At 43.5% G+C, this 18,844-nt stretch overlaps 1 protein-coding gene across 4 annotated transcripts; it reads right to left on the bottom strand.

Moving 5' to 3' along the window:
- Nucleotides 1–13,459, bottom strand: LOC131243739 (uncharacterized). Of its 4 annotated transcripts, none has more exons than XM_058243280.1 (9): nt 13,113–13,456; nt 11,040–11,156; nt 8,558–8,861; nt 7,481–7,874; nt 7,142–7,241; nt 4,913–4,972; nt 4,399–4,482; nt 3,411–3,518; nt 1–882 (listed from the first exon to the last, which is right to left on the bottom strand). In XM_058243280.1, exons 1-9 carry the CDS (start codon nt 13,179–13,181, stop codon nt 574–576), a joined length of 1,545 nt encoding a protein of 514 aa, XP_058099263.1. In that variant the 5' UTR covers nt 13,182–13,456; the 3' UTR covers nt 1–573. The 4 variants fall into 4 exon arrangements, with proteins under 4 accessions (XP_058099263.1, XP_058099265.1, XP_058099264.1 ...); XM_058243282.1 differs by having other exon boundaries at nt 7,481–7,850; XM_058243281.1 differs by having other exon boundaries at nt 7,481–7,856; nt 13,113–13,455.
- Between the last annotated feature and the right edge of the window lie 5,385 nt (nt 13,460–18,844).

Here is an 18,844-nt window from a genome sequence, read left to right as displayed (position 1 = left end):
TATCAGGTGAACCGTCTCATGTAAGCTTTATCCCGAACATCATGACATTGATCCAAAACTTAGATGGGCCCACCATTGGAGATAGTCTAAAATCTGCCTAAAGCCTCTAAATTCACATGGACGTGGGTCCACTTGATTTTCATAATAGATGATTTTTGGAGAGTACCCTCATCTTGGTGACAAGATTCATCCAGATAGATTGGATGTCATATTTAAACTAAGGTGGGCCTCATACACAACCAATGATGAGCGTCCAATTCCAGTTCTTCTACCCAACCAAATTTGTGGTGTTGAAATGATGAACTACCTACTTGATGGACGGCGTGGATCTCATGAACGTTCTTCCCAAGTGGTAGCAACCAAACTTCCCACGTGCTAAAATCTAATCCACACAAAGTTTGTCATACACCAATCTTCTACCGTCCGTAGAAGGCACAACATGCATTTCAGGTTTCCATTTCACCATCTTCGGAAAATAGAAAGATGGTCTTCTTTGGCCGCTCATGGTCCCACCAACGAACGGTTCGGATCTAATCCACACGTGCCGCATCTCACAAACTTTGAAAATCTTTTTTACGGCGGCAGCAGGTACCGGAACTCGGATTCATAAGGCTGAATTTGGACCATTCTCGCGATCGGCAACTTAGTGTCTCCATACAAACACTCCATCATCGATCTTTTGAGCGGTCCAGATCTCGGCAATTGGCTGTAGATCCACTCCAGCAGCGTTTCAACGTCATCGACGAAGTCACGCATGTGCCAGTGCAAGAGCTTTGGAACCAATATCTTCTTCTTGCGTGAAACTGCCACCGAAGCTTCTAGATACTCCACTTTGGCTTTCTCCAGCTCGCTCACCACATCCTCCGCAGTATAGACCCTTAACTGCAAGCATCACACGTGCACACACATCTTATATGTTTTAAGAGCTGTAGGTACACGTTTCTGCGTGGAACGTGCACGTGTCAGGCATCTCAGCCGTGGATAGGGGGCACCCAACCTTGCAAATGATTCATGGTTACAAGATTCGTTGACGTGGATTGGCTCGTTTGGTCGTGAGTCCAGTCGAGACTCGCTCGAGTCAGGTGTGATTGGCAAGAACCTAAACTCATTTCAAAAAACCGTCCAGTTTTTTCATGCAGCGTGGCCTACCTAATAAGTGGACCATCCTGATTTTTACGCCAAGCCACATGCATGGATAGTCGCACGTTATGCAAGGATCAGATGTCATCTGCGGCCAGACTGGCACGTGCGTTGATGTGAAGGTGCGTGTGGCACTAGGAAGTCTCATATTATAGTAGGAATTGATCATCAGAGAAATCAGTGCATTGCTGAGCCCACACACACTTCTACACGCGTCCAACCTGCCGCATGTATGTGACATCAGAGCCGCACATTTGGTGTGGGATGCCCTGGTCCAAACATCAAGGTTGTGAACCCATCACGCGGGACGCACGTGTACAAAAAAAACGGATAGCTTAAAGAAACTTTTAAGCCTGCTGATTTTGGGGCCAGGTCATCTGCATGGTGGGGCCCACTCGATGAACTTATCAGATGTATAGAGATGCAAAAAAGGGAGTTATTGGATACTCTGGCAGAGTATGATACTTGATACGCAGGCGCTTAAAAATGAAACACGCGGCATACATTAAATTAAACAGACTATATTGTGGGGACCACTGTCGCTAAGTCACAGTCCAAAAATCAGGTTAGTTGAAAAATCTTAACCACTGATTTGAGGAAACTTTTGTTGAAAGGACCAGTAGGCTTTGATACCACTGAATAATTTTCATTATAAACCGTCCAATAAATCTCCGCAGATCCGATAGTCAAAATAACCAAATAACCTTTTTTTTTTTTGTTTATGATACATCTAAACTAGGACCCGTAATTGAGACAGCTTAATTTGAATTATGTATGCCACGTATGCAATTTCTAAGTGCCTGAGTATCATTCATAACGCTCTTCTGGAGTATCAAAGTTTTTAAAAATGGCTCCAAAACAAGAGTCCGGGACTCGACCTGAGTTGCTGGCCCTGAGTGGAGTCGTGGCTGCCTGAGTCGAGGGATGACTCGTTGTATCAAACCGGATTGCGTTAGACCTAGGGGTGACAATGGGCCAGATCAGCCCTGCCGACACTTACAAGACCTGCCGCCCACCCAAGCCCGGTATGGCTGCCATAGCAGGCCCAAGAACAAGCCCAAAAATTTGGTAGGGTCCCTTCAAGCCCATACAAAAAAATGATAATACTAGAGCTGAAAATCGGGCGGGTTCAACCTGACCGACCCGTGACCAACCTGACATTGGGTTGGGTTCGAGCAGGATGTATCAGGTTTGGTCTTGGGCTTGGGCTATATAAACACCAACTCGACATTAGGTTGGGCTTGGGCAAGATGTATCGAGTTTGGTCTCAAGCTTGGGCTATATAAACACCAACCCAATAAAACTTGGGTTAAGCTCAGGTTGAGGTCCCAGGTTGCCCGACCCGACCTGACCCAACCCAACCCAACCCAACCCAACCCAACCCCAATCAATATATAAGTTATAATTATAATTGAGTGTAGATCATCTGTGTTGAAACATAAGAAGTTCCAATGCCATCGGGTCTCATTGGTCCATGTCATTTCTGATGACTAAGCTAACAAGATATGTCGGATTTCTCTTCCAAATAGATTGTGTGTTACACAACACTACTTTTAAAGGAGTAGTCCTATATTTTAGCTTGCTTGTTTGTTTATAAAAAATAAAGTTCTTTACGATAAATAACTACATATATAATTAATAAAATCATAAGTAAAAAAAATAAGATGTGAATTGAAATATGATGGACTAATGTAATTACAAAAATATTAGTATGTCTCTACCTGACCGGGCTCGCTTGGGTTGAGAATTTTCAATCTTGGGTTGGGGTAGGGTTGAGGTATAGGAACCTTGGGTTGGGCTAAGATTGAGCACCGACCCAACCCAACCTACCAGACTTTCAGCCCTAGATAATACTCCTATTTTCCACTCGAGTCTGTCTCACTTATTGGCTAATCAAGTGGGCTACACATGCACAGATATAGATATTCTAGACAAATGAAACCAACTGTCTACGTTCAATATGGGCAGGTTCTCTAATAGAGGATTGGAACGATATATTTGTATGATATAACACATGTACTTGCAATGTCAGGTGGGGCCTAATTGGGCCAGGCTAAAATAACTTGAGCATAAGCCCAACCCAAAAATTATTAAAGCCGTACGGCCCGTGCATGGTAGACCCAACCGTGGCTCACAAGCCAAGCTAACAGGTCCCAAGTAGGGAGGGTTGGCTACTGAGCTAATTGCCGCTCTGAGTCGAGCGAGTCCGATTCAACTCACACGAGGCTTAAAATCATAATCTAGAATCGGATGAGGAGCTTTTCACTTACCGCCGGTGACGTCCAACTGCCTCGACAAAGAGCAAACGTGATATTGGGTTCAGGATATCCCAGACCGTAGGCGCGCCGCAGTAGTGCTTCTTTCTCATCCATGGCCCCCTTCATATATTACACATTCAGCAATTCGTTAGAATTATCTCCACCACATGTGCTAGATCTATGCCATTCATCACGTGGGCCCCACGCCAAAAATTCAAGCCGGCCAAATCGTGGTTCACAAACTTCGATTGACAATCTACATGCAGCGACCCAACCGATGACATGCTTTCGGGCCATGGGACATGAATGGTATGGCTTACCCGATGTACGGCCTTGATAATGCGATGCGTAGAGAGAGCAGAATTGGATGTCAGTGGGGCCCACTAAATCATGCACGCGCACACACATATATAAGGTTCCATGCGGTCGAGCTCATGGGGACTTCCCACGAGGTCGAGCTGTGTGGGCCCCATCGTGATGCGTGTCGAACATCTACCCCATCAGTCAGATGCATCATTTCATGGTGGGCGTAGGGTTAAAAATAAAGTCAATCCGTGACTTGTGTGCGCCACACCACATACAAAAGTTGAGAGGGGTTACGCTCCATTAAAACATTCATAATCATTTTTTGGGCCCACCAAGATGTAGTTCACAAATCCAGCTCATTCATTATGTGTGTCCCACTTGAATGAGGGGCCAGACCAAGTTTCAGATGCATCCAAATTTCATGTGGGCCCCACCGAGTGGTTTTATATGTTTTGGGGATGTCTTCACATGATTTTAGATGCTATGGCCCACCTGAATTCCATATACAGCTGATTTTTGGGATATCCCATAATTTAAATGGGACCCATCAAATGCATGGTGTTAATGTTTGACACGCATCATAGTGGGGCCCACACAGCTTGACCTCATGGGAAGTCTACGTGAGCTCGACGGCAAAGAACCTTTTCCCATACATCTACATGTGTCTGTATGTATGTATTCAGCTATCACTTACATATTTGAGCTCGCAAGGATGCCTGAGAATGAAATGTTCAATGGCCAGCGCATTCAGCACTATACCTCCTACATTCAACACGGCCTGAAATTCCAGTTATGCCTTCTAATGTCATGTTATCGGCAATTAGTTTAAGTTCAGAGAAAACAATTCATAACCCTATGCAATGAAGTAACCCCATAGAAAGGTGATCCAGGCCGTTTATCTGATTGACCACATCGTGGATTAATGATGGCCAAAAAATGTCACAGTTTGGAAGATCCTAACCATCCAATCCTCAGTCGTTCTTTTCCGAACAATTGCTGGATTTTATCTTCAATTATCTATATTGTCGGCGATTAGTTGAAGGCTTGAATCTTCCAATCATAGGGACACTTGATTCATCTGAGGTCCATCTGTAGCCAACTAGATCAACAGTCTGTATCAGACAACCATGGGTCCCACCATCAAGCCTGCATAATTCATTTTTTATTTAAATAGAAAAGAAAAAAGGATAGCTAATGAGCAAACATACCTTGTTCATCAATGCAAGCAATTTGTCAGGTGTGGATGGGAGCCCATGTTGGAGAAATGCCTGAAATGATCAAAGCCATCCATGTCAGATTGGGTACTTAGATTTAAGAGCAAAAACGGGCCGGATTCGGCCCAGGCCCATCATGTATCAAACCATCTTCGACCTGTGGGCTGATGACAAAGGCCTGTGGGCTTGCTTGGGCGTGAGTTTTGAGACTCGATGACTAGTCAGGTTGGACTTAGGTCCGGATATGAGAGCCCGATCTGGCCCGCTTGCTTAACATGGATGAAACTCGGCCAGCGAGATGGGCCCGGCTTGGAGTTGAACATTATCAAGCAGTCCAGGATAGTCCAAGCCCAGTCAATGATCTAGAGAAAGGGGGGAAAATCAAAGCGTTGCCCATGCCCAGCCCATACTATATTTTATGATCTGAACCGTTTATTAACTCTAGAACGTATTCTCTAGGCTACTCTGCAAAAATCAGATTGATTGGATTATGCTATCCACCCCTAATCTATCCTCTTCTTTGTAGCCATCTTTTTTAAAGCCATGAATGTGATGGTTAGGATTGACTGAAAAAAGTGACTCTTTGGAATCATAAGCAATCAACGTTAGCCTCTAACAAATGGATTGATCAAACTATTGATTGGAGCTATCTATTTTGTAAATCATCTGGACTGTCCATTAAGGGCTAATGAATTCAGATAGTTAGGATTGTCAGATTGGCCAATGCATCTAGGAGCATTGTAACTTATTGAGCTCCGAGAGCAACAAAGCATTTATCTAATATGTAATATATACATAAAAGATACGTACATGAGCCGGGTTAACTTGGTTAACCGGCTCGACCCAACTCAGCTCGAAATTGGGTTTCACTTGAGTCTAACTGATTTTTTAAGCTTGAAAAAATCTCGAGCCAAGCTCGAGCTAGACTTAAACTTGACTCGGTTTGAATCAATTCGACTCATATCGAATTCACTTAATATAAATATTTTGTAAATATTTATATATTTAAATAAATTATATATTATATAATATAATATATTAAAAATCTCAAAACATAAACTCGAACTCAACTCGTAGGGTTGAACTCAAACTCGACACGAAAGATTGATCTTGAGCTGAGATCGACTTGAACTCGACTTAAGGTAGCCCAAGATCTTGATTGAGTCGAGTCAAGTTAGCCAATCACACTCGAGGACTAAGCGAGCCGAGCTAGGCCAAACTCGACGTAGTTTGGCTTGTGTGCAACTCTAATAACATAAATGGGCCTGAATTGGGTTTGAGTCCTTACCTCAATGGTAGACTTTGTGGAGTTTCAACATGAGGTCTTGGGTTCAATACTCATAGGTGGTGAAATCCCACTATGGTGTGTAGGGGTGTACACGAACCGAGCTACCTCATTTAGCTTACTCAACTCGACTCGAAAAGGCTCGATTCGACTCGATTTGAAGCTGAGTTCGAGCCGAGTCGAGCTAATTTTTTGAGCTTGAAGATGAATTTGAGCTGAGTTCAAGCAGGCCCCAGCTTGACTCGACTCGACTCGGATCGAATCAAGCTTGAATTCAACTTGAATCATACTCAGATCAAACCAGCTCGGTGACTCGGTTACTTTGCCATTGATGTTGTTCAGCAAGTGTTTGATAAAATGACTCAACGAAGTGTGGCTGGTGGCAAGGAAGGTATGTACATGAAACAAATACCCTTTTTTTCTTGATTTTTCTTGATTTTTATGTTCTTAGAAGGTGTTTGATAAAATACTTGTAAAACCATAGCTTTTGTTTCACATTCAGAGAGATTTTGAAGGTGCAGTCCAAGTGTTTGTGGAAATGCCTCAATGGCGAACTCGGCTCGAACTTGGCCTGAGCTGGACCGAGCTACTGACCAAACTGAGTCGAGCTGGCTAGTTAGGCTCAAGGACCGAGCTCAGCCGAGTTCGAGCTGAGGTCAGCCAATGGCCGAGCTGAGTCAAGCTGAGGCCAGCTCGACTCTTTTCGACTCGATGTACACCCTATCGGTGTGTGTCGGGTGCGTGTGTATTAAAAAATAAAAATAAAAATAAAAAACTTGGACCCTAGGCCTAAAAGGCATGCCCAAGCCTAACCCAACTACCTACTGAGCCCAAAAGTACATGACAAGGCCTGGCCCATTGATGGTTCGGCTCAATCTAACCCATTTACACTCATCTTTTAGTATACACTCAGATGTACCAAAGGTGGCTTACTGTACATTCATTATGCAGGCATTGTAGGCGTTGATCCAGAATGCTAGCTTCTGCTTGTATGTCAGTAGGCTCAAGTCCACAGAACAAAGTCTATCCATTAAAACCCTGAAAATACATAGAAATCAAATACACCTTTTGAACCCAAGGCATGCATGAAACTCCATGAAGAACGTGGACCACCATGGCGTGCGTGTGCTGTTTGGTGGGCCATGGTCATATGAAGGAACTTTTCCTCACTAAATACCAGCCGTTGCAGCTCCTCCAAGCATTCGTGAGTTTTGGGACCGTGGCCCACTCACTGGTAGTGGTAGTGCATGAAGCGAAGACTAAGATGGAGTACTTACCTCAGTTTTCTAACGGCCGGCAAGCACTCAGACACACGGCTCATATCCAGAGAGCTTTTAGTGAAATGGATGAAGTTCTTATAGGGGCCCACATCTCCAAGTGGGCCATCTTGATCACTCAATACACCGTAAGGATCAAGCGTCGATCTATGATCATCTGACATGGGCGTCTTGCAGTTGAATGTGGTCTTGGACATGAACCCTCTTGAGCTCATGCAAGAGAGTGCGAGCTTAGGAATGGCTGCGGATGACGGTTCATCAGCAGTGGGCTGCACTGACGGTGTACGGTTCAATTTGAGAAAGATACTGATCAAGCACTTGATTAGATCTTCTGCGAGCTTGTTGGGCTTCTCACTGTCCATTTCAGCTTCTTCATCTGTTCCAACACAGCCATCTGTAACTGATCAGTTAGGACCGGTTCTCAATTCTGATAAGTGGGGCCCATGGTTAGGTAATCCTGACCGTTGGTCTGTTGCATCCTATCGTTGATGGTCCATGCCCCCAAAAGTCCCACCTTGGAAGTCGAATCAAACAATATTTGGACATTTTTCTGTTCAATGCGGACTGGTGTTGTATCTCTCTTCTTAACCATCTCTGTAGGCCACAGATCAGAAGGTTGAGACACTCCTATCGAGGAAAATTTTGAGGCATAGCTTATCCACGGTGGATCCCAACAGAACAACGGTCTGGATTACCTAACGGTGGGTCCCACTCGTCCAAATTGAATACCTGTGTTTGCACAGGTGGATCTTATTCTTATATCATGTAACTTTGCTGCAGGGATCAATGCCTTGCTAATTGGATGGACACGATTTCATTGAATAGGCACCACTCGTAATGATTGAACCAACGGTCAGCATTTTCCAATCACTACCATTTTTGCTCCCCGTCCCATCCAGATAGTGGCCCACCAAATCAACTATCTTGATCACCATACAAACTGTTGAAATCCATTAATCAGAAAGAATGATCCCACGGTGCGATTTTTCCGGTTAGGATCTCATCCACAGTGGGACCCAAAATCTTTGAACGGTTCGGATCGAGGTACATTGTTCAAAATCTTCCTAACGGCTATACCATTGAACCTTGCACAAGACGTGGGTCTGATTTCGGAAGCAGACTCCTCCGAAGCTTTTTTCTCTCTGATCGGCCTCTGGCTCCTGAAATCCAAATCGGACGGCGGAGATTGTTCCACATCTCCAATCTCTTTATGGCTTCCTAATCCGAACAGGAAATGCTTCTTCTGTTGGTGTTGCTGTAATTTCCATTCGTTGTTATGCTGCTTCTCTTGATATAAATGCAGCTTCAGCTCTTGGATTTTTCTTTCAAGGCAGTCGATCTCTTCCTCCACCATTGCTACTTCAGCCAGCAATACCTGCGCCTGCATCGGATCGATCCAACGGTTGAAATTTTTTTTTGAGTTGAATTCTGCGGTTTGGATCAGTTGGTTTTTGTTTTCTTAGTGTTCAGATTGCTCTCCTAGTGCGATCATCGGTTGAGAAATGCTAGTGCTACTTGCAAGAGTATGATTTCGAATCGTAACGATAGGCAACCTGGGCTGTTCATCAGCGGGCCCACCGCACATTGAAAATCAGGCTTGTTTGATCATTGGCCTCGCATAATTATACCGAGAAGTGGAGCCATGGTCAATGTTGGATGAACCTGTTTCGACCATTTGATGATAGGCCAGTTCCATTGTAACAAAAGCTCTTTCGGGCCCTCGGTAAAGTTTGTGTTATACATCTGTTTCACCGGCTCATATTAAGATTTGAGCCTAAATATAAGAAGGATTCAAACTCAAGTGAGCCATGCCATGAGAAAGAGTGGAAATGGAGACGTACCATCGAAGCCTTTATTGGGATGTTAATGTGAATGCTCGCCCCATACACGGTCCACTCTTTGGGCATGGATCACCAAAAACGTTTGCGATTAATTTAGTTTGTTTTTATATTCTTGAGTGTATGATATCTTTTCAGGGGGTGAAACGGCAAATTTGGATATTTAGAGTGTTTTGGAGTCTGTAACTAGTGTAAGGCTTCCGAATCCATCGATGGTTAGGAATCGTAAAATCACCTAGAGAGTGTATAATCCATCGATGGTTAGGAACCGTAAAATCTCCTAGAGAGTGAGAAATTCGTAGACTTCTCTACTCGAATAGCTATCATGTTTGATTGGCTCAGTAAATGTTGGATAAATGCCTTGATTACAAAAAATGAAGAGATTATATTCTTTTACCACCCATGGAAAGCCCAATCTTTAAGGAAACTTTCAATGTCATAAATTGGGCTGTACTGTACTAGGCTGTGAGACCTGAGCCGGCGAAGTGATAGATAAACGGAAAAAGAAAGTATATTATAAAGGTTTTTAAGAACCCAATGGGTGGAAAAAAAACAACAAAACGGTAATAAATGTGAATGTGGACTAGTGTCGAAGGCATTCAAGGTCTGATTTCTGAGATGTGAGTGAAAAATGAGAAACTAGACGTTCTTTTTTCTTTTTTCTTTTTAAAATCAAAAGGAATAGTCAAATATTCTGAATTCAAACGGTACACATTGACTTTTGTAGTGGCTTTGGCTTATGACTTCAACTTGACTGATAGGAAAACTTGGTGACGTGAATACTGCAGAGAGGACGGATGATTAGGCACATGCAGCTTCTATAGTAATAAAAGTTAGTTGCCGTTTGAGCAAATTTGGACACAGCCCACTTTCTTGGATCGATTTCCTCAGCAAGGTTAGTCTTCTTTCCTTCGTATCACGCTCTCCCTTATACAGCTTTGAGGGAAATTAAGGTAACTTCTAATGTCACAGATTAAGCCATGATAAGCTAGGACGCGGGGCTTGAGGTAGGCAAAGCGATAAATAAACGAAAAAAGGAAATATACTACTTGGGTTTTTGGGAAGCCGGGTAGGCGAAAAAGAAACAAAGCAGTAATAAATGTGGATGTGTGCCAGTGTTGGAGACATTCAAGATATATGTAGAGTGGAATGCAGCTTGATTTTTGAAATGTGAGTGTAAAGAGAAACCCAGACACATTTTTGGAGATAAGAAAACTCGGCCAGATAAATACTTCAAAGACGACAGAGAATTAGACACATGCGACTTCTAAAGTAATGAAAGTCCATTAGCGTCTAAGCAGATTTATACAGAGCCCACTCTCTTTGATCGAATCCCCTAGAAAAGTTAGTCTTTTCTCCTTCGTATTACCGCCATGACATTTTTAACCATCTACGATCATCGATTATGCAAATAAGGTTCTGCACGGCCCATGAAATGGACGGTCCACATCATTAAACCTAGTCATGTGGGGTCCACAGGTCATGAGCTATTGCATGATTGGGCATTCAATGTTTGAACAAGGTTGATGAAAGAGAAGCTGATGGGAGGATTACACTGACAAGACAGCCAGGACCGTCAAATCAGTGAGGTTTTTGGGTTGTGGCCCATCTGCGTCATGGTTACTCGATCAACGGTCCTGATCACTTACAATATTCTACATGTTCGGCTAGGGTTTCCCAACTTTAAAAGCATAAGAAAACCATTGATCTAGAATGAGTACCTGAAGCGGAAGCAGGGGCGAAAGAAATGGACGATGGTAAGCAGGCCTGTGCAATGCACATCGCAAGACTCCATTCAATCTCAGCTCTTCATCTAGTTCTCCTTGTAATTTAACTACCTACACACGCATATTGCAATCCCAATAAGAAGCATGTAAGTAGCTTTTTCCACATTTCCAACAAGAAATTAACCCGTCCAATGCAACCCGAGTCAACTCGGACGGACTCAGTCTAGTCCAATCTAGTCCAGTACCATGACTCACCCCCCAAATGACACCCAACTTGGTCCGACTCAGGTGACTCATCCCCTGACTCGAGTAACCATGACTCAACTCAAGATCCAACGAGTTAGGGTCTCCAGGTAAAAATTAAAAAATAAAAAACCATGGGTGGGGGTGCTACATTGGGCTTTACCCAAACCTAACTGACCCAACCTAAACTTTAGCTTAGCTTGGGTTGAGGCTAGGGATGACAATGAGCCCAGTTAGGGTCGAGCCGGTGTTGGCCTTAGCTGGGCCATAATACACTAATTTTGGGCCGTAACATGTTTGTTAGAGTAGAGGCCGAGAGACAGAGAAGTACTTACTTAAAGATAGGTTTTAAGGTACGTTATGATGTTTTTATCTTTAAGGTAATATTCGTACCTGTTGGTGATTAAACTATTTTGTAAGAGGATTATAACAAATCCTTCAGTAGGATACAATAAGTTTTTTTTTTCATAATAGGAGAAATATGAACTTCGGCATGTAAGCTTAAAAAACCGAACTCCGAATACACTTTTTTAATGTAAACCCCGTAACTTCAATATTTTTATATTTTTTCTATTGAAAAACTATTTGCAATTTACTATATGAAAATTTTATTTACAATTTATCACTTGAAAAATCTACAACTTTTTAAAAGACCCAAAATAAAAATAAAGAATAAAAAGGCTAAGAAATTATTGAAATTGTTATTGTTGTTTGGATTGATCCAAAGATGAGTTTATATAAACTTTTAAATGATATTAAAAAGCTTATTTCTTGAAACATGACTTTTGAAGGTCATGCCTTTTCATTAATGATTTATTTTCACCATTAAAAGCATATCTTCATGATTTATTTGAAATTTATGGATATTTTATTTATCAAGAGTCATCATCATTCACAAATAAATAATCACAAACAATTACCAAAATCTGCAACCATTCTTATCGTTTTCATTTATAAATTTAAAAATTCCAACATTTGATTTCTTTCTTTATTTTATAAAAGCCCAACATTGTCTCCCATTAATAATAATAATTAAAAAAGCCCTCAACCTTAGCCGTGGGTATAAGGGCTAGGCTTTTATAATGAGTTGGACATTACCGTTTTGAAAATAGTGTTTTTAAAGATTGAAAAATAACATAGATTAGGCCCTCATCATCAAAGGTGAATGGGGTCGCAATGCCCCATTTCACCGAGTTAGGCACATCACTAGGTGATCTCAACCGTTGAAATGATGCCATCTATCGTGGATGGGGGATTTTACAAATATCCCGTTAGTAAGATCCTGACCCTTCGATAACTGGCTCACAAAAAAAGGCCACCAAGTGGTTCAAAGAGTCTTCACCATCCATGGAGACCATCAGTTTGACGGTTCTGATCACCTTATCAGCTAATGGGTACAACAGGACAATATTTAATTGTCTGTACACCGGGCCCAGCCAGATTCACGCGTTCAATCACGGGCCATGTGGGCCCACTACATTGAATGTCAACCATTAATTGTCTGTACACCGGGTCCAGCTGATAAGTGGACGGGTCTGATCATCAGCACGGCAGGACCGTCCAACAAGCCTCTTGGAAGTGACACATGTGGCACACGTGCTTACTTGCACATGCATGTGGATGTGTGCATCAAAGAGGTGTGTGCGGGTGTTCTAGCTTCCAACAGCCCATAACCGTCGTTATTTAACAAAAGCACCAGCAATCGAGTTCATTACGGCCGTTCAAACGACATCAATGGGCTGTTTTCGAAAACATGAAATGTAGCAACAGAAATTCACATAAAACCCAGAAAACCAAAATGAAATCTGGACCATACGATCGCACCTCATCCTCGAGATCGAGCCTCTTCTGCTGATCATCGCCTCGCTGCATCAGGAAATCTTCGAATTTCATGATGCCTGCAGAGATCTACGACTTTTGAATTTAAATTCTGAAGGCAGTAATGGAATTTCAGAAGGCCGAGATCTTATTAAAACAGAGAGAGGTGAGCGTATTTAAGAATTTCGGTGTATGGGCGCCATTAAAGATTGACTTCCGAGGAAGACGAGAGTATATAAAACGGAGGAATCAAATGCTACTTGCAATTTCCACGTCACATGCACAATATCTGGGCCGTTCATCACGTAGGCTACCCATGTGAGATGAAATGAACTGTTTAAAAGGTAGACGGATGGTATGTTATTTGATGTGCATGTGGTTCAAATGATGCTCCTGACTGGTCTGATTTTCATGCCATGGAGCATGCACGGTGGGGTGAACATGACCAACGGATCAGATCTCCGTACACATTCTACATTGATGCGTGGGGAGGGTAGGACTTGGAATCCTACTCAGCGAGAGTAGGATAAATAAAGGTAAGAAGAGAGTAGGGGTGGTGAAAGGTGAGCCCGTGGTGCAATGCATGTCGTTGTTCACATGAGCCCACCTACATTCACGTAGAGAGAGAGAGAGAGGGCTCGTAACATGATGCGCATGAACATCTTAAAATCCAACCGTTTGCAAGTAAAAGCTCTCGTTCTTTAAGTCTCCCTCTCTCTCAAGCGTGCGCGAGATCTGAGTGATCCGTCAGGTGGGCCATCAGTTCCAACAGATCCTGTTAGGACACAAGGCAGATCGAAAGCTCAAGTGGGCCACACCACAAAAAACAATGGGATTCGAACATCCACCGTTGAAATCTTCTTTGGGGCCACGAAAGTTTCGGATCCGGATGATAGTTGTGCTTTCCCTTCATCCCTGTGGGAATCAGCTTATGAACGGTTTGGATGGCATATAAGCAACACAGTGGGTCCTAAGGAGGTTTCAACGGTGTGCGTTTCCATCCCCACGGTTTCTTCTGGTGTGGCCCACTTGAGTTTCGGATCTGCTTCATTCCTGGGCTCATGTCCTAACCTAAGCGGGCTTGACTGATGAAATAAGAAGAATATTGCAGTGGGTCCACAGAGATTACTGTTAGAGAGGAAATTCACGTTCCGGACCGTCCAAACCATTGGACCCAACTTAGGAGCGAGTTCAACGAGAGAAAAAAAAATCAAAAAAACACACGGAGAATATAATATTAACTTTCTGATTCTTTGCTTCGAGTTGGATCCGTTCACAGGTTTACTTTTAACCATCCATTTGATAGCCACTACATAGATGGTTAGGATTGCTTGATAAATATAATTTTAGAGATATGCTCCCTCTACAATGGATCCACAGGTTGGATAGTGCGGATATCCAAAATGGTGCTAGACAGAAATAGGAGCCTGTACCATGGAAAAATGACAATGGCTTATATTCAACATGATTTGCTTTGGCCCACCTTATGATTGGACCAGCCTGATTTTCAGGTCAGGGCGTGCTCACATGAGAGCTGATTTAGTGACTCCGGGACGGTTAGGCCCACCTTGATGTATGTATTGTATACCCATGCTATTTTTCGGTTTTTTCAGCTCAATTTAAAGAATGGTCCCAAAAATGAAGCAAATCCAAATCTAAGGTGGACCACACCACAGGAAAAAGTGGTGATTGAATGTCCCCCGAGAATCCGACCAACGGGGTACGAACCGGTTGTAATGCCGATTGTTCAACACCCATCCTATCAAACGCCTGGGTGAACAATACGTCAGCCGATGATCCTGCGTCGACGAGAATGCGGAACACCCTTCAGTTTGCAATGGTTAGAGTAACGACCAATGCATCATCATGTGGATGATGGATCCCTCGGGCATCTTCATCAGTGGATGAAATACAGTATTTTTCCTTCTTCTTTTCTTTTGCAGGCCGAGCTATGATCGGAATGTCGGACTCGGGTCGGCTGAGGCTTTTGGCATGGTTTTTTCGGGCGTTATTTGAGTCGCCTCCGCACAGGAATCCTCCGACTATCATTCGAATTTCTTCCGTAGATCGGTTGTCGCTCGGTCGTTCTTCCGTCGTTCTTGTTCTCTTGACGTGTTCTTTGAACCGGCCTTATCGGATAAGCCTTTCGATCTCATCCTTCAAATGATAGCAATCACTTGTACTATGACCGTGATCGCGATGATAGTGGCAGTAGTTGTCCTTATTCCGCCGGTTTGGATTACTCCGAAGCTTATTTGGCCAACTTACGAACCCTTCACTTTTGATTTTTATCAGCACCTGTTCTCGAGGTTTGTTAAGCGGGGTGTATGTAGAAAACATTCGGTCGGGTCGCTTACCTGACTTGCGTTCATCGCGCGCTCGGTCGTCCTTGCGCTTTTTCCCTCCGGCCGAGTCAACCTCATTTTTGGCTGACCCTTTGGCCGTGGTTTTTGCGTTCTTAACGGCCTCGCGCAAGTTCCGCGTTTCTTCAACGTCTGCGTATTTGTCTGACCGAGTCATGAACTCCGCTAAAGTTTCCGGTGGATTCTTGTCTAAGGACGCCAAAAACGGCTTATCCCTTACACCCTGCATAATGGAGTTGAGTGTTGTCTCCTCCGAATGTTTCCGAACTTGGAGCGATTCGAAGTTGAATCGTTTGATATAATCTTTCAACAACTCTCCCTCCTTCTGGACTATGTTGTTTATGTGCGCTGGAGGTTTCAGCTTCTTCTTCCCGCCAATAAAAATTGGTAAGGAAGGCGTCACTAAGTTCTGTGAAGGTTCGGATGGACTTTGGTTTCAGCTGTTCGAACCAAAGTCGGGCTACGTCGGCTAAGGTGAGAGAGAAAGCTCGGCACATCACGGTATCCGAAGCATCGTGTAGTTCCATGTACGTTAGGAAGCATTAGATGTGCTCAATTGGGTCGGTTTTACCCGTGAAAGGCGTAATTTGCGGAAGACAAAAACGTTCCAGTAGTCGGGCCTGCATCACTTGCTCCACAAACGGGGACGCTTTTGTCTCGAGCCGATTCTGACCCAAATCTCGACCCTGCTTCACGTCTTCGATCTCCTCCCGTACCTCCCTCCTGAAATCTTGGAGGTCGGCTTTCCAAGGTTCATTACTTTCGGCCATTCCCTCGATCGGAGGCCGACTTCACCTTCGCCGATCGATTTCATGTCGAAGGTCAGTGAGAGGCAGAACAGCAGTAGCGGAATGAGCGGGGGCCGGCTCGAACGGACCTTAGGGCTGACTTTTCTGGGGAATTGTTGGTTGCAGGGCATCAAGCTCGGGATCAACAACTTGTTGCGGGGCGTTAGTCGTCTGAATACCCGACGAAACTTGCTGCCGGTGTATTTGTTCCAACAGCTGTTTCATGACGTTGATGTCGGATCTGAGTTCCTGTACCTCCTTATCCAGTCGCCAATTACCTCGGTTCCGCGGAGTGTTCCTTATCCTAGTAGAGGTCGTTGGTCGAGCAACAGAATTCTGACCTTGAGTCCCTCGAATAGCGTTTGCATCCGACGGCTCAACGGCGGCAGCCTCATTCGGATCTTCTGGGACCGTCCTTCTAGTAACCACCATTAAAGCACGTTTTTCAACCTCTGAATAGAGCATAGGAAATGACCTTTTGTATCACTTCCCACAGACGGCGCCAAACTGTTGATGCAAAAACCTGATCGTCCCTCGATACACCTTCGGGTACCTGCACAGGAAGAAGACAAAGGAGACCCTTGCTAGAGCAGGGGACCGTCCGATGCCAAAGTTAGGCTAAGAATCTGGATCTTATTGTATTGAGGGAGTTCGGGAGAGAGTTTTCTACGTACTTTTCATCCTTCAAGTCTCTCCTATTTATAAGAGAAAGATCCCGCCGTATGAGGATTCTTTCCCGATATTTTGAAGATTTGATTTAGAGGGTATTTTGTTTATGGATACTTCCCGATCCCGAGATTTTCGGGATCGGAGATCCTTCTACAAAATTCTTGGATGGTGTTTAAGATTACACTCTCTCCTTTGCTTGACTCGGCCTCAATAGATCCGTGATCTCGGCTGACTCACATAGGAGACTTTTTGCCTACTATCGGACAAAACTGGGTCGGTTCAGGGTCGATGTTTTCCTTCTATCCGATAGCCGATACTACAACCAACCATACATGTGTTGTTTTATAGTCGGTCGGGTGGCTTTCTGATTTGGGACCTTTAATAGGTCCCTTAGACATTGCTGCCTCGTTAATCGAGTCAACTTGATGTGTCCTATACTTGCCTAAGGCTCTCAACTCTCAACTTCGGTCGAGATTCATTTCCTACAAATCCGAACAAGTCTCTCCTCTGACTTTATCTCGTTCGATCCGAATTATTGGCTCGGATCCTTCGGTCAGTTTTAGTATAGTTGGTCCATTTCATAACCAAGTCTCCGGACTAGTCATATTTTTTCCCCAACATATTCAATTATCATGTGGACCATAATTATAGAAAATGGTGGTGATTGAACACACTATCATCAAAAAAACTTTTCAAGTAAATTGTTGTTTTGCAGTATTTATTTGCCATCCAATCTATTCATAAGATCACCTCAGCCTGTATGAAGATAAAAAGCAAATATCAACTTGATTCATAACTTTTGTGGCCCATTAATGGTCAATCACCAATATTTGGTATGGTATGTTACACCTTATGACTGAATCTGCTTCATTTTTTTAGTGGATCCCGGATCCACATAAGTGAGTGGGACCCCTAAATTTGGGGCTCACAGTAATACATGTGCCTTAAATCCAAATTATGTAATAATTTTGACAGCTTATTTTAGGGCATGATCCAAAAAAAATGAAGTAGGAGTCTTTGGTGGATCACACCAAAGGAAGCGGTCGTAATTAAATCTCCACTATTAAAAACTTCATGAATTCCAAGGGCATGTTTATTTGCCAGGTCAGAAAGACCTAGATGAAGAGACCACACAGCTATCATTTTGATACAAAAGCTTGTGGCCCACGAGAAGTTTTTAATAATCAAACTACCATCGATTCCTGTATGATGGTCTACCTGAGATTTGAGTCTGCCTCATTTTTTGGATAATCCCCTAAGATGAGCTTCCAATATGGATGGACCACATGGATGTAGTCTCACACATAAATGTGAGCCCCACATTTAGGTGTCCCACCCACCTCTGTGGATCCCCTAATCCACAGAAGCTGCGCCCCCATTTTCGAGCCCACGCCCTAAAATGAGATATAAAAACGGATGGACGGCGTGGATATACAATATTTACATCAAGGTAGCACCACGGTCAGGGCCTCACCGAAGCGGGTGTTTCCCGGCCGTGGATTACCAGATTCATCTCTCCAATCTCTCATTGTTCTCGCAGAGTACGAGGATCAGTACACAGGCTTACATTCCTTCACACGTGGCATACATTTAGCACAATCCAAAACGTCAAAATCGAGTGCCACCGCATAGATGGGGCATTATCCCAAAATTGGCTTGATCAAAACGTCAAAGTGGACATCTGTTTCTTGAATTTGATCAAACATTTTTCGTTTAAAAAATTTGACGGTTGGGATAACTTCTTCATAGATGTTCATCTATAATGGGGCCCAACATCTGGAAGGTTTGGATTAAAGCATATATAAGCGAATTATCACTGGGTGTTTGCAGGTGCATGGATCATCGTACTCTGCCAGAAAATCGAATAGCGCTTCGAAATCTAAAAGCTATAGACCGCATTACGCAAACGGAAACGGTC

Source organism: Magnolia sinica, chromosome 4, assembly GCF_029962835.1.
Source record: "Magnolia sinica isolate HGM2019 chromosome 4, MsV1, whole genome shotgun sequence".
NCBI classification, from domain to species: Eukaryota; Viridiplantae; Streptophyta; class Magnoliopsida; order Magnoliales; family Magnoliaceae; genus Magnolia; species Magnolia sinica.
The sequence above is the reverse complement of the archived record's forward strand: the minus strand, read 5'-3'. Positions and strand labels throughout refer to the sequence as shown.

Excerpts from the sequence above, each read along its gene's own strand:
- LOC131243739 (XM_058243280.1), bottom strand. The coding sequence starts at position 13,181 with ATGAAATTCGAAGATTTCCTGATGCAGCGAGGCGATGATCAGCAGAAG. Across the intron at positions 8,862-11,039 it reads CGCCCCTGCTTCCGCTTCAG|GCGCAGGTATTGCTGGCTGA; the intron begins GTACTCATTCTA and ends GATCCGATGCAG. Across the intron at positions 4,973-7,141 it reads ACAATGCCTGCATAATGAAT|GCATTTCTCCAACATGGGCT; the intron begins GTACAGTAAGCC and ends TGATCATTTCAG.